Genomic DNA, 13,990 nt, shown 5'->3' on the forward strand with positions numbered 1-13,990 from the left:
TAGTTGCACATCATTTAAGGTTTCCATTAACAGACTTTGCAATTTCCACACCTTGTAACTTCTGGTTGTATGCTGTGCTTGGTTGCCATTTCCGAGTAGCCTTTATTTCATCCATGGCATAACCCGGAATTCTGATGTTCCAATTTCTTTCCAAATGCAATTGAACATCTCTAACATCTAAAGTATCAACCTTTCTATGTTTGGCCAATCTGCAAGCAAAACTGGTAACTGAGGATATAAATTCGTCTGCCAAATCCAACAACAATTCCTCCACATCACCATCAATAACAGTCTTCCCATCTCCTTCATCTGCACCTATAGTATTAACTAATTCAGAAAGCTTTCTCTTGGTTAACACCCGGCCACCATTATCTTGAATGGTACCACCAGCTCCACTTCCAGATGCCAATTCAAAAGTGGGTAATTTGGTGATGGCTGGAGTCCCTAAAATCTGGCCCATACCAACAGCAACACCACCCGTGATGGTGGGTCTTGAACTTCCTTGCTTCAATGTAACTGGCTGAGGAGGCTTGACACTAATGGTATTGGAAATAGGAATTAATGGCACACTACTTCTGGTGATATTAGCCAACGCGGGGTTGGGAGCAGGACTGGGTCTTCCAGGTTGTTGCCCAACAGTTGTAGTTGGTTTAGGAAGTTGTTTCCCTCCTGTTGAAGAACCAGGAGTTCCCGTAGCACTTACTGAATTAGAAACTGACCCTGACTTTTGTCCTCCTCCTGGAGGTAAAGAAGACTTGTTATTTTCAGCAACACCACCCATTGAAACGGGTGGTGGCGAAGACTGGCCAGAGGTTGGAACACTGGTATTATTGATTTGTTGGTTGGCTGTAGGAGGTAATTGTCTTGGAGTTGCTGAAACGGGTGCTCCAGGTGTAGTAACCTGTTGTTGTGGTGGAAATACTCTTGCTTGGTTATTGTTTGGCGGAATTGCAGTTGGTTGTTGTGAAATTGGGGGTCTCGCTGCTCCTGTTGTTACTGTTGCTGTTCCTGTTGCTGATCTTTGACCAGCGTTATTGGCCATATTCTGCTGAAAACCCAGCGCCCCGGCTGCAGTGCCAGATTGAGTTTGACCAGCAGCAGCAGCATTATTGGCATTCTGTCTGGCGATAAGCTGACTTCTAACGTGAAGAAGCAATTTCTTTAGTTGATTACTTCTCTCTTTCAAATGATTAATATCACCATCGATTTTCTCTACTTCTGCAGGGTTTTGCAGTAACTGCTTCCGCTTTTCACACTGCTGAAGTAAGTTATTGACCTCTTCGTACTTGGTTTTCAACAGGTTGAACTTTTCAATCGTGAAGTTACTTTCAGCTGTAGAAGGAGGAGCAGCATTACTGTTACTATTATTAGCAGTAGAAGGAAACTGACCCTTGTTTCCACCTTGTAATACTTGCAGTTGTTGTTGTTGAGAAAGAGGTCTGTTGCTTCCTTGTGGAATAGACTGTAGTTGACTACTTGTAGCTGCTCTCATTTGGAGATTATTCTGTTGCTGGTTGCCCCCCATCATAGGAGAGCCCATTGCTGATTTGGGTGTTCTGGCCATCCCTGGACTGCTTGCCATCATCTGCGGTGATTGAGCAGATTGTGTCAACCTTTGGGGCACAGAAGATGCTTGCAGTTGCTGTTGCTGTTGAAAGTTCATATTGTTACCCATTTGAGGCAGTGATTGGGGCAACAGTTGCAGACCTTCTTGAAGCCCTTGAAGCCCTTGATTGGGTCCACCTTGTTGTTGTGGTTGTTGCTGCTGCTGCTGCTGCTGCTGCTGTTGCTGCTGCTGTTGTAACTTGGCTCGTTGTTGCTGATACTTGACGAGAATCAGCTTAATCTGCTCAGCTCTATTAAGATGCTCTTGAGCCTTAGCGGGATCAACTCCTGGTGCACGTGCTTGTCTCATTTCGTTTTGGTACGCCAGCACCAACTTGGTGGCCTGGTGAGGTTGAAGACGACTGGCTCCTCCTCCGCCGGTACCAGGCCCTGTACCTGCATTGTTATTGTCATTGTTGTTTCCATTGGCACCATCGTGACCTCCGCCTTGGTTATTTTGATTCATAGTGAACGGGATGTAGATGAAGAACAAGTGGAAGGTAAGTGGATAGAACACAAATATCTTATTTTGGCTCTTGAGTTGAATTTGTTCTGGTCGTGCTCTTACCAATAATGTATTATAGTATATGATGTATGTACATTTTCAGTATTTGTTTCTATGTGGGAGGAAATTACGAAGTATTCTGTAATAAATCTACTATATTATTAATACTTTATACATTTGCGCAATAGCATTATTAGAATCTACTATACAAATAGTTATATCATAGTTGAAGCTTATACTCCGTAACTGTGTGTATGTATAATGCATGTATGTTTGTGCAGATTTACGTATGCGCATGTATGATACATGTATCACTTCAATGCAAAACATCTCTCAATATTATCCTTATCATTCCCCCACCAATTGGGAAACGTTATACCTGGAAACATCGTTATAAATAGGAACAATACCACCACAGCCAAATTATATCCCGTATCCAATGCAGCAGCTGATATGTAGTTGTACTTCTTCCACAAGTCGTGTTTGTATCGTAAGCCATAGAACATCGTCACTGTGCCTCCAATGAATCTGGAAAGGTACCCTGTGGAAATGTTACCGTAAAAGGTACTCATGGTTGAGAAGAACACCGTGGTATTCCATAGATTAAACTGTAGCTTCGAGTGGGGGAAACGTAGTGCAAGCCAATATATACCAAAGGGACCAGCTATGCCTAATAGAAACCCATAAGGAAGCCATGCATAGTTGGTGAATAATCTCGACGGTCCAAGTACCACGTATTGGATGGCATTGGAATGTGCAGAAGTTATTGCCTGGCCAGTCCATTGGTGTAGGGGGTCAGTTTGTTCCCCCGTCAAGAACCTCCTCTTAGTCTTTAGTACCCACTTCAAGGCAATGTAGTTGACGGGAATACCTATAAGTTCTCCGTACAATTGAGAGAAGAACACGGCTCTCGGAGGTAAATGGTTGTAAAAGCCGAGCTTCATTACCTCGAGATGGTATTGAGCTCTATACCACGCATCACCTGCTATGGATCCGAATATGAGGGCCGACACAGGATGTTTGTAGGTTTTATTCTGGACCATGTACCCGTACAATAACTCGTTGAAGGTCCCGATAGCTAACTGGAAATTGGAAAGGGCATAGAGCCACGAAAGAGGAAACACAATGATCGCACCCAAGATCAAAGTGACGATCATGAACTTCCATTCTAAGAAGAGGTTGCCATTGACAAAGATAGTCAATAGTGTGGCAAAGGAAACTAAGAATAACGTAATGTACCAAGATGTAGGTACATCCGTATACTTTCTGTGTAGCTTGTTCAAACGGTCAGTGAAGACTGGAGTAGTACTTCTTGCTGCAAAGGGGCTCTTGAACTGCGAATACCCAAAGAGCACAACCCATACCACTCCACTGACATAAGCGGCATAGTCAAAAAACATATTCCAAGCTCTTTGAGAGCCCAAGTAGACGGGCCCCAACGCTTCATAGGTCGTACTGTTGAACTTGAGGTCACTGGTAAGCAACTTCTCTGTGGGGTACAAATGGCCATCGGAAGTGAATAGCCTATTAGACATAAGCCCGTCCTTGTGGAATCCTAAATTGGAGAACTTGACCAAAGGAATGAGTATATACGCTCCTAAGACGAACCCCACAAACTGTATGACCTGGATCCAATAAGGGTACAACATGATAGAAGAGGTGATGTTGGCCCAATCAAGAGAGAAGTTAAGTACTCCCATTCCCCCTAACCCGGAACCAATGAAATTCACTGTCTCATTATACGGTGCCATATAGCATAGTATAGCAATAGAAGAAGTCATGGGGAATATAAACTCCGGGAATAACTGCCACACTGCCATGATACTAAGCAAGATGAAAAACACCTTCATTTGCTTCCCTCCTCCATCAGAACTTTCTTGAGACTTAAGTAGAGCGGTCTTCATTAGTGTCTTGGGGAAGGTGAACTTGGTATCTGTAATCAAATATGGTTTGGCTATCGCAGCATAAGAGTAACCTACGAAAACTATGGCCCACATGAATGGCAAGGCAACCCATGGAGAAACAGACTCCTTAAAGTGTAGATCGGCCAATGCAAAGGCGTTGGTTGCAAGATTACCTGTGGCTCCACTATTGGCCGTTATGGTAACCATGGCTGTTTCCTTTATGGACCAAGGACCAGGATTTAAGTCTATCAGCAACAGTAGAACTTTGAGCCGTCGTTTGGGCATCGTACGTGCAAGCCATTTGCCCGCCCAATGGGCTGCTATCTGGACAAAGAATATGGAATATGGGGCAGAAGTCGTACGGAATGAATTCATTGTGTCTATGAAGGCACCAGGCACCACAAATAGTGTTGCCAATACAAAGTATCTTAGGGTTAACACTGGAACATATGGATTGTCTTGGAGTGGAACGGTTTCTCTTACTACCTCGGGCAACGCAAGCACATCGTCGGAGTAACTATCATTTGTATCTTTAGTCCATACTGTATGTAAGTCTAGTTCAACGGTACCGTCAGAATCTTCTACTGAGCCATAGTCATTGGGAAACTCTCGGTCTGCCATCAACGGTATGTGGTCTTCATCGTGCACTGGCGACGATTCAATATTGGGTGTATTAGTCATAGTATGCTAACTATGTAAATAATCTATTAAATAAAAAAACATTAGCTAAATGATAACTAATAACATATATATATATGAATCTCCACATGTTTACTTACGTCATCTTCTGGAATCATTGATAAGCATGGACTACTTACTATAAAGTCCGACATGATTAGATCAAGCCTCCAAAAGGGGAAGGTCATCTCACTTAGTAATGCCCGATGGAAATTGTGGCTCGTCATAGCACGTGAGCTTAATCCCAAAACAGAAATAAGCTATGGGGTATTGAGGTCGGCATTACAAGTATGATCGCCCGATATACGGCACATGCTTTGGGAAACTGTCCTCATTTGAGCCTATATCCCTAATTATCTCGTAGTGACTTCATTAAATGACTCCATTATATGCTTTGTTCTTTCCTCTGTTGATCGTAACGAATAATGGTCTCTAAAAGTACTTTGAAACCATTTTCAACATCTTCAGGCGAAGAGTATTCTTCTGGGTTATGGGAAATACCATTCTTGGATGGAATGAAGATCATGGAAGTTGGAATAACCCTCGAGGTGTTACATGAATCATGACCAGCACCACTAATAATCTCTTTTACATCTTCAGCCTTAAACAACGCCAAAGCAGCCTGTTTAACGGTTCTGATGTTGTTGGTATCAAATTTAACAGAATGAGAAGTCATTGTATTTGTAAATTCAACTGGAAGTGGCTTGGAACCGTTTTTACCATAAGCACCAATGGCCGTGAACGCAGCTTCGGCTTCTTCAACAATTTGCTTCAATATGGCATCTTCGTGATGTCTGGCATCGAAGGAGAATTCAACTCTTTCAGGAATGACGTTAATAGATGATGGTTCAACACTCATAGTGCCGATAGTTGCTTGACCACCGTGTCCTTCAGCTATTTCAATACCCTTTAGAATCATCTTTGCAGCCATTTCCAATGCATCAGCTCTGCTTTTCATGGGTGTAGTTCCAGCGTGACATGCAATACCCTTAATGATAACCCGGTTCCAAGAGTAGCCTTGAACCCCGGTGACAATACCGATCTTCTTGTTCTCTTCTTCTAAAATAGGACCTTGTTCAATGTGAATTTCAAAGTGAGCAGCAAGAGGGTTGGTAACATGAGAAGCATCGGTTTCTCCCTTGTATCCGATTCTAGATAATTCACCTCCAAACGTAACTCTATCGGTATCATAGATGGATTCAAGATCATATGCGTATTCCTTAGTTTGAAGGCCAGCCCAAACTGCTGATGCAATAGTATTAACAGGAAATCTAGCACCCTCTTCATTGGTCCAATCTACCAACGCTACTGGATAGTTTGGTACATAGTTGTTATCTTTCATGGTTCTTAACACTTCCAAACCGGACAAAACACCATAAATACCATCGTATCTACCACCCGTAGGTTGAGTATCCAAGTGTGATCCCATACCCGTGGGAGGTTGCAGATTATCTTTACCTGGATAAATAGCAAAGATATTCCCCACAGCATCGACTTTAACTTCGCAGCCCAACAGCCTAGCTTCTTCAACCAACCAGTCTCTAACCTTCTTATCTTCATCACCTAATGCCAATCTACGAACGCCAGTTTCTGTGGGGTGAGACCCCCACACACCGCTGGCACCCCATTGTGCTGTGTGATGAATTGTATCTACGAGACGGCCCTGTTTAATCTTAAGTTGATTCATTGTTGCTTGCTTTGTTTTGCTTATATGTTATTGAAGAATAAGATTGTCTGAAATTCTAGAATACGAGATGTTCAAGACCCTATATATAGCTTGATAACATGCTTCTTAGCGGCTTCCAATTTCGAAATGTGTTACCTAATCGGGTAGTAACCGCACAGTTTGGATTTAAACTGATAACACTTTTTTGTGTAAGCCCCTATAACGTAGTCCACCATCAGAAATCATAACTTAATTAATATAATAAGTTAAAAGTCTTAATTAAATACTCTCGGCTATAGGAAATATACGACATATACCCTTAATGGTTTGAACTGATGGCCATACTTTCAGTTATTGCCAACACCCCTACTGTATGCTTGCATGTACAAATCAAACTGAAGGACGTCACTTACGACTATTATATGACGCTATACTGTGAGCAAGAGTGCTCCCCTTCGCTGCTTGAGCGGCGGAAAGCACCAGGAGCGACTTTATTCCTGAAAAGACAATATCGGCCTTCCCCACCACGACAACGCCACAACGGAAGACTTATCGCGGAAAGACCAATATGGCTTTTGGCGCATTCAAAGTTTCGCGGACTGGATCGCATTCCAACTTGCCCCTCTCGACTAATATGGTAACTGTACCCAGTTAATATCAAAGTCTTTTGCAACTGTCTTATATAAATGTATGGACTGCTGATGTCTGTAATTTTATACTGGATTCTTTATTTAATTAGTAATTCTCTTTTATTAGAGTGGTTCCTTCGGACTGCTTACAAATCTGGTCATTGATATTTTGAAAGACTTGGAAATGGGAAAATCTTTACTCTTGTCATGTGTTTGTTCTTCTACTTGAAATCAGACTTTAGTCTAAAAACGTCTAAGACCAAACCATTTTATTAGTTGTGGTAGCGAATCCTTAATAAACCATGACTAATGTTGTTGAGGATTAGTGAGCAGTGAAAAGAAATGCACTACCACAAGTACTAGCGTATTATTGATTCAATTGCCTCTTATCAGCATGTATTATAAGACCGCTTTATGGAAACCGTTGGCCTTAATAAAACCTCTCTTGCTAAATGCTTTCTTTCGATGAACCATTACTTGTAACGAATAAACTATTGTGCTCCGGCCAATGATCAAACCAAATTTTTGACCGATAAAACCGCACTAAACTCGGATCCAGACTATAATCGGTCCAATAAAACCATGACCGATAAAACCGTATCATGATGGACCGATAAACCCATACTATTGGTAATCAAAACTTAATATAGTAGAAAACATCTTTTAATTCAACCTTGCTCATACAGTTAATTGTCATTAACAATCCATGTTGATCCTTTTTAGTTTTGCAGTAATCGGAGAAAATTGATTTCGTCTTGATCTCTTTCTTCCAGGAAACAGTTTAGCTTAAAGTACTCTTTTTTGAGACTTTTTTTAAGTTCTAAAAGGGATGATTAACAACTTGATGATGATAATTTCGGATCTATGTCAAATTCATTGTTAAGAATGCCAGGAAATATTTTCATTTTCAACTTTTTATCACGGCGTTCCTCACCATCGGTGGGCCCCTGCTGAGGCAAAACCAAAAAAAGTTCTCTTAAACAATTAACATATATTGAACATAGTATTCTCCATGATAAGACGAAACAGCAGCTCTATTGTAGAACCTTTGGTTAAGAGAAAATCCGAATCATAACAACTAGCAAAGTTTTTAAAACTATAAACTTCTTGAAAGTCCAGGAGTGCATTTCAACAAGAAGGAAGTTATTCAAATAATGGATACTAAAAATCAATAAAAAAAATTCTCCGGTAATAAAAAATAATAATGTAACACTTCTATTACTAATATTCTATAATGCCCCCTAACCCTATATAATGAACCTCAAAAAGCGACTTAGTAAGTGCATAACATTAATTATCAAACACAGTATCCAGAAACTGTTCATGCGGTGGTTGTAAGGTATTGATGCATGTACTGATGCCTATTGCTTTTGGAAATGTAAAAAAAGAGAGAATCCTGGTGCATGGCATGGCATAAACATGTGCAGTATAAAAAAGACTAGTGGCTTACAGATTCTTGAACCAGCTTATGTTCATGTACTTGTTAACTGTGTTGCCGGAAAGAGAAATGTCTGCATCCTTCCGCTAAGTGGATGTTACCATTTGTTCTATCACAGAAAGAATGTCTGCATTTGAATCGTCAAGTCTGGACCCAGGTTTCGTAAGCATTGTTTCAATAAGTTCATCCACTAGCAACCGTAATCTTTTAATTAAAACCCCGTTCTTACACCAGGTGCGAATTGGGATCCACGAATCTAAAACAATACCAGGGGAGCTTTTGCCATTCATTATAGAACTTGAAAGATCGTAAGCAATTTCTCCCCCAAACAAAAGAGCTCCTAAAGTGGAAATGGGGGTGACTTCTCGGAGGTAAAGTTTAGTCGACATATGAGAATTCCCAAACACAATGAACGATGTTTTAAGGCCATCCGCACCATTGTCTATTTTTGGTTGATATTTGTATAATTCCTTTGCCTTCTCTGTATCCACTGTACCGTCTTCCTTTAGATATTCTTCGTAATTTGGTAAATCTGACATCAGGGTCTTGCTTGAGTCTATAAACATGGTTGAAGAAGGATGTAAGAAGGCCCTTGTTCCTGGGAGTGTGTCTTGCATATCGTCATTATTCTTCAATTTCCTCACAAAGTCCTTGTTACATATCCATATTTTTGTATCCTTGGTATCGGGGACAACCTCCAATGCTCCTACCGCAGATTGAACAAATTTAGGCTGAGGCATTTGTACACGAGCGAGATGGGGGTACATGGCACCAGTAAGTACGGCACGAATGATTGGGTAGTTTTTATTATTCTTATTCAACCACAAGTGGTGTTGAGTGTTCAGCTCATTGTAGTCTTGAGGAATAAAGTTTATGTCTTTCAAAATCGCCACGTATTGTGATTTGTTGGATGCAATGTCTTTCATGGTTAAATAAGACAAACAGTTTTGGGTTATGAATTTGTTGGCCCGCAGTTTATCATCCTTCTGCAACTCGGCATATGCTGCAAACAAATTCGCCATAGCAATGGAGTCACCTTGTCTGTCGGAATACTTCTTCAATATGGACTTTATCTTGTCTCTATTTTCCATGTTGTTGATAAATGGGTTCCCTGTAGAACTGATAGACGCAAGTGATAAGCAGATATCAAGACACCCAAACAAGCATCCATAGATTAAGAGTTTGGCACATTGAAGGTCGGTGGGTAAAAACGACAAATACTTGCCTAAATGAGTAAGACTATTATCGAATTCCGTCAATGCTCCGATCTGAATTAAAAAGTCCTTAGATTCTGTCAACGACTTCTGTTCTGGAGGGTCAATTCCACTATTCAAAAAATCCTCTACCTTATTGATACCCATTGATTTGACCATCAAGTACAAATTCTCTAAACGAATTCTTTTGATCTCTGGTGTTGGCTGGGCTTTCATCACATCGTCTTGCGTATCTTTAGTGTACATATGATAGCACGTACCATTAGTGATACGCCCAGATCTACCCCTTCTTTGGCCAACCTCGGCCCGTGAACACCATTCTTCCACTAATTTGGTTGCATTGATGTCCGTATTGAAGTACATTGTCTTGACTCTTCCACTGTCGATAACGACAACACAATCAGGTATTGTGATGGACGTTTCCGCGACGTTAGTTGACACAACTATCTTACGGCTGCCGTTTCTAGGAGAACTGAACACCCGTTTTTGATCAGAAGAGGAAAGGGCAGAATGAAGAGGTAAGCACCAGCAATTTGATAAAGAAGACAGCTTATCAAAAGCACGCTCAATGGCTTTAATACACTGGTTTATTTCCATGATACCAGGCATAAAGATCAAAATGGAGCCATTATGGTCGCCTTCTGCACTCAACTTCTTATCAATATGGTGGGCAAGCTGAGCATATAGCTCATAGTTGATGTTACCAGATTTGAAGAAGTGAGAGTCTGGTTTGGGTTTGATGATATCCCCGTCAAAAGTAGTCATAGAGTAATCCAAATCTTGAAGAATAGTGTCAAGATAAACATCTTGAATAGGGAAAGTTCTTCCTTCAATGTGGAGATGGTTAACTTTAGTTTCAAAGAAAGACATGAACACCTCCGTGTTGATAGTGGCTGACATCATGATAATCTTCAACTTGGGAAATCGCTTTAAAATTCTCTTCAAAATAATAAGAAGAAAATCACTATCAACTGAACGTTCATGAACTTCATCAATGAAAACGTACTCCAAATTATTGAAAATTGATGATGATGAAGTAGCAGCATTTTCTGAGCCTAAAAAGGACTGAAGGATTCTAAGCAAGACCCCAGTGGTTACAAATGAAAGTCTTGTATGTTTGCTGGTTTTGTTTTCACCTCTAATGATGTACCCTGTTTCTTCTCCCACCTTGTCGATTCTTTCTTCACTTATTCTTTCAGCCAAACCAATAGTTGAAATACGCCTTGGTTGCGTACATATGATAGTAGAGCTGAAGTTTCCTTGACTGCTCATATGATCCAAAATAAATTGGACGATTTGCGTTGATTTCCCGGACCCTGTTTCACCTGTGATTAATGTTACCCTATTAGAATTTATTACGTCCACTAACTGAACCCTCTTTTTCCAAGCTGGTAAGTTGGTTCTTTGGTTGATCATTTCCTTTAGTTTGGGAGAAGTTTGTCTTGATGCATACTTCTCCTTCATCAAGGCTAAATCGTGGTTCAGCAAAGTAGTTGTTTTCTTTGATTTGTTGGTATTTGAACTGATATTTGTAGTGGTCGTAGTGTTCATTCTGGACTCCGTTGAATTACTTCCTTCAGTCACCTTATCATGAATATCCACTAATGTCCCTGGATTATCTATGACTCGATGAATATTGGTCTCCAACCATTCAACGATGGTGAAAACCATGAGATCTCCAATAATGTGATTGTCAACCAAGTAGTGCAATACCTGGCGTAAAATAGATAGCTTAATATAGTTAGCAAGGTTAAAAGAAGGGTCATTGACTATGAGTTGTATTGCAGGCACTTCATAGGGATAATTGGGTGCAAGATAAATTCGGACCTTTAATAGGTCATGTTTGATGTTCTCAGGATGCAACTCTATTTCTATGACTCTTTTATTAGAAAAGTTGCTAAGGTAACTAATCTTATGTTCGCCTATGGTTTCTATGCCCTCTAACTCTTGGTTCCATAGTTCAAGAGATTCTTCTGATACACCGATTTCTCCTGATGCTGGGGTTTGATTGATTAATGACTGGGTCAATGCTACTGCAGTCATCAATTCATCATTCTTATATTCCTTCAACATCGAGACAATATCGTCAATGTCAAAGCCAGACGACTGCAATCTTTGCATCATGTACTCAAACTGCAAGTCTTTGGCAATTTTAAATCGGGCTAGCGAATCCTTATCTGACTTTGCAAAGAACGGTGGTAAATCATCTTCTGGTATGTGGAAGATGAGCCATTCTAAAGGGTCCACAAATGAAGTTGCATTAGTGTATTGGAAGGACTCTTTGATATGCAGCTCTCTGAACCCTAGAGACTTTAATAACTCAAAGGTGGATTTGTCCAGCGACTCTGACTTCGGCCCCACATTGTCAAGCCATTTAATGTGCTTCTTCAAAGACTTTTCAATCGACAACCGTAAGTCCGATGGGAAGTCGATAAACGGTGCGTTTTCCCAAACTTTCTTAGGAAAAGAAGGAATTTTGGAAGTCTTTTGTTTAACAATTGCAGCACTATTAGCTTTAGATTTCAAATTGGATTTTGAATTGGAACTAGCAGTAGATTTCTCTAAGGCTTTTGTAGTGGTGACAATTATGTTAGTTGGCTTCTTGATCTTCAGTTCGTTCTGCTCTTTAATTTGCTTCTCCTTCTCCAACTTTGCTTGTTTCTCTCTTTGGTTTAAAACAACTAGGAAAGGATTGGCATTATAAATATAGTCATGTTTCTCCTTGTTCGATTTAAGTATCTCAAGTCTTTTCTTTTCTATATCTTCCCAATAATCTCGGAATAACCTCGGAAGCATAATCTTCATGTTCTTCATAAAATTGATGCGGTGCAATACATATGTAGCAGCATAGTGTCGAGCAGAATTGGTAGTTTCCTGTGGAGTATACAAATCGCTTTCAGGAATCATCTTAACTTGGATGACTTCTCGGGTCTTAGGGTTCTCCCATTTCAAATGAACTATTCCAATGAACCCATTGGGCTTCTTCATCATATCAAACTCAACCTTTTGCCATTTCTGTTTTTGACAATGCTCGTAAAGCAATGTGGCTGGTAACTTTCCTGTCCATCCAAAGTTATCCCCCACCACAATTCCTCTAGCGGGTTTCTTTGGATCATCATCTCCATCTTTGCTCGCTTTACTGGAAGCATCTTTCTTACTGTTTTTGGCATTCCCCTTCTTATCTTCAGGAACAGGCAGCGCTTTCAGTGACGCTGGCGCCGACTTACCCTTTTTGGCCATAATATAAGAATATTATTCCTTATTGTTGTTAGTCGTCAATGGCAGTTGTTACAGCTGATCTGTATCTTCTTGATGCATATCAAGTTTTTTATTGTGTAACTGCATATAGCGGATCAGTGGTATAAAGCAGAACCTCTCAAGTTAAATTTTACTTCAAAAAAAACAAAAGCAAAAATAATGGTCCCTGGCGGGATCGAACCGCCGATCTTGGCGTTATTAGCACCACGCCTTAACCAACTGGGCCAAGGGACCAAGAAAAGGAATTGACACGGACAGGAATTGAACCTGCAACCCTTCGATCTGGAGTCGAAAGCTCTACCATTGAGCCACCGCATCACCCTTGACTAAGTGCTGCATATTTTCCGAAGTGGTTTTGTGAGGCCAGATGTAGAAGCTAATTTTGTGTCATCTGAAGCTAAAAAATAGATTTCCTCCGGTTAACTATGTGGCTTTTCCTTAGCTGTTTGTAAACACCGTTTTAAACCATTGGTGACATTTTTAGGCCTGGCCAAGCCATCACGAATAAAATCAAATGTTTCGGGGGGTGTAGTGACTCCTTCGGTTTAAGGACTAGTTTGCTTATAGGCACCTTGTCTCAGTTTCGTCCTATTCCATGATATTCTAGATTATCTTCTGATGCCGCTGGGTTAAAGTCAGTTGCAATGGAAAACAACTCTTCCACATAGAATAGTCGACTGTATAAAGTAAGTCCTCAGATGCATGTAGTATATGCATAGGAACAATAGCCGCTTTTTAGTTCATTACAATAACTTAACTTGTTGTCATAGAAAAAATAAAAATACCAAAGGGGTTCCTTTGCACAGGAAGACATCAATCTTGATTGTTTCAAGTGTCGGATACTTAATATGGGGTATCATATGTTCTTAAAAGAGAATAGGCCAATAACAGGAGAAAGTTCTGGTTTGCCTATTGATACTAAATAAGAAGGAACGGCGCAAAATCCCAACAAGACAATCAAAATAGATTAACGAATGTGTTGATTGCATGTGCATCTACTGCTTTTGTTTATGTTTGGCTAACGTGTTAACGCCAAGTAGTTGGCCCATAATGTCTGAGGATAATAGTAAAAAAAAATTGTATCCGATATAAA

General features: G+C 40.4%; 3 protein-coding genes and 2 non-coding genes across 5 annotated transcripts; all 5 read right to left on the reverse strand.

Annotated features, from left to right (window-relative positions):
- Positions 1 to 10: 10 nt before the first annotated feature.
- Positions 11 to 2,071, reverse strand: TAF12 (uncharacterized protein; the record flags this gene model as incomplete). Its single annotated transcript, XM_043192068.1, has 1 exon — positions 11 to 2,071. The coding sequence occupies one exon, from the start codon at positions 2,069 to 2,071 to the stop codon at positions 11 to 13; it is 2,061 nt and encodes a 686-aa protein (XP_043048363.1).
- A 3,006-nt stretch (positions 2,072 to 5,077) lies between these two features.
- On the reverse strand, positions 5,078 to 6,379 carry KQ657_001269 (uncharacterized protein; the record flags this gene model as incomplete). The annotated part of the gene is made up of 1 exon (XM_043192069.1): positions 5,078 to 6,379. One exon carries the CDS (start codon positions 6,377 to 6,379, stop codon positions 5,078 to 5,080), a length of 1,302 nt encoding a protein of 433 aa, XP_043048364.1.
- Positions 6,380 to 8,511: 2,132 nt separating this feature from the next.
- Positions 8,512 to 12,879, reverse strand: KQ657_001270 (putative helicase; the record flags this gene model as incomplete). Its single annotated transcript, XM_043192070.1, has 1 exon — positions 8,512 to 12,879. The coding sequence occupies one exon, from the start codon at positions 12,877 to 12,879 to the stop codon at positions 8,512 to 8,514; it is 4,368 nt and encodes a 1,455-aa protein (XP_043048365.1).
- A 178-nt stretch (positions 12,880 to 13,057) lies between these two features.
- KQ657_001271 lies at positions 13,058 to 13,131 on the reverse strand. Its single transcript has one exon. It is a non-coding gene; the product is annotated as a tRNA-Ile (tRNA).
- Positions 13,132 to 13,143: 12 nt separating this feature from the next.
- On the reverse strand, positions 13,144 to 13,215 carry KQ657_001272. The gene has a single exon. It is a non-coding gene; the product is annotated as a tRNA-Trp (tRNA).
- Positions 13,216 to 13,990: the final 775 nt, after the last annotated feature.

The sequence above is a fragment of the Scheffersomyces spartinae genome (assembly GCF_019049425.1).
Source record: "Scheffersomyces spartinae strain ARV_011 chromosome Unknown scaffold_15, whole genome shotgun sequence".
Classification (NCBI taxonomy): Eukaryota; Fungi; Ascomycota; class Pichiomycetes; order Serinales; family Debaryomycetaceae; genus Lizanozyma; species Lizanozyma spartinae.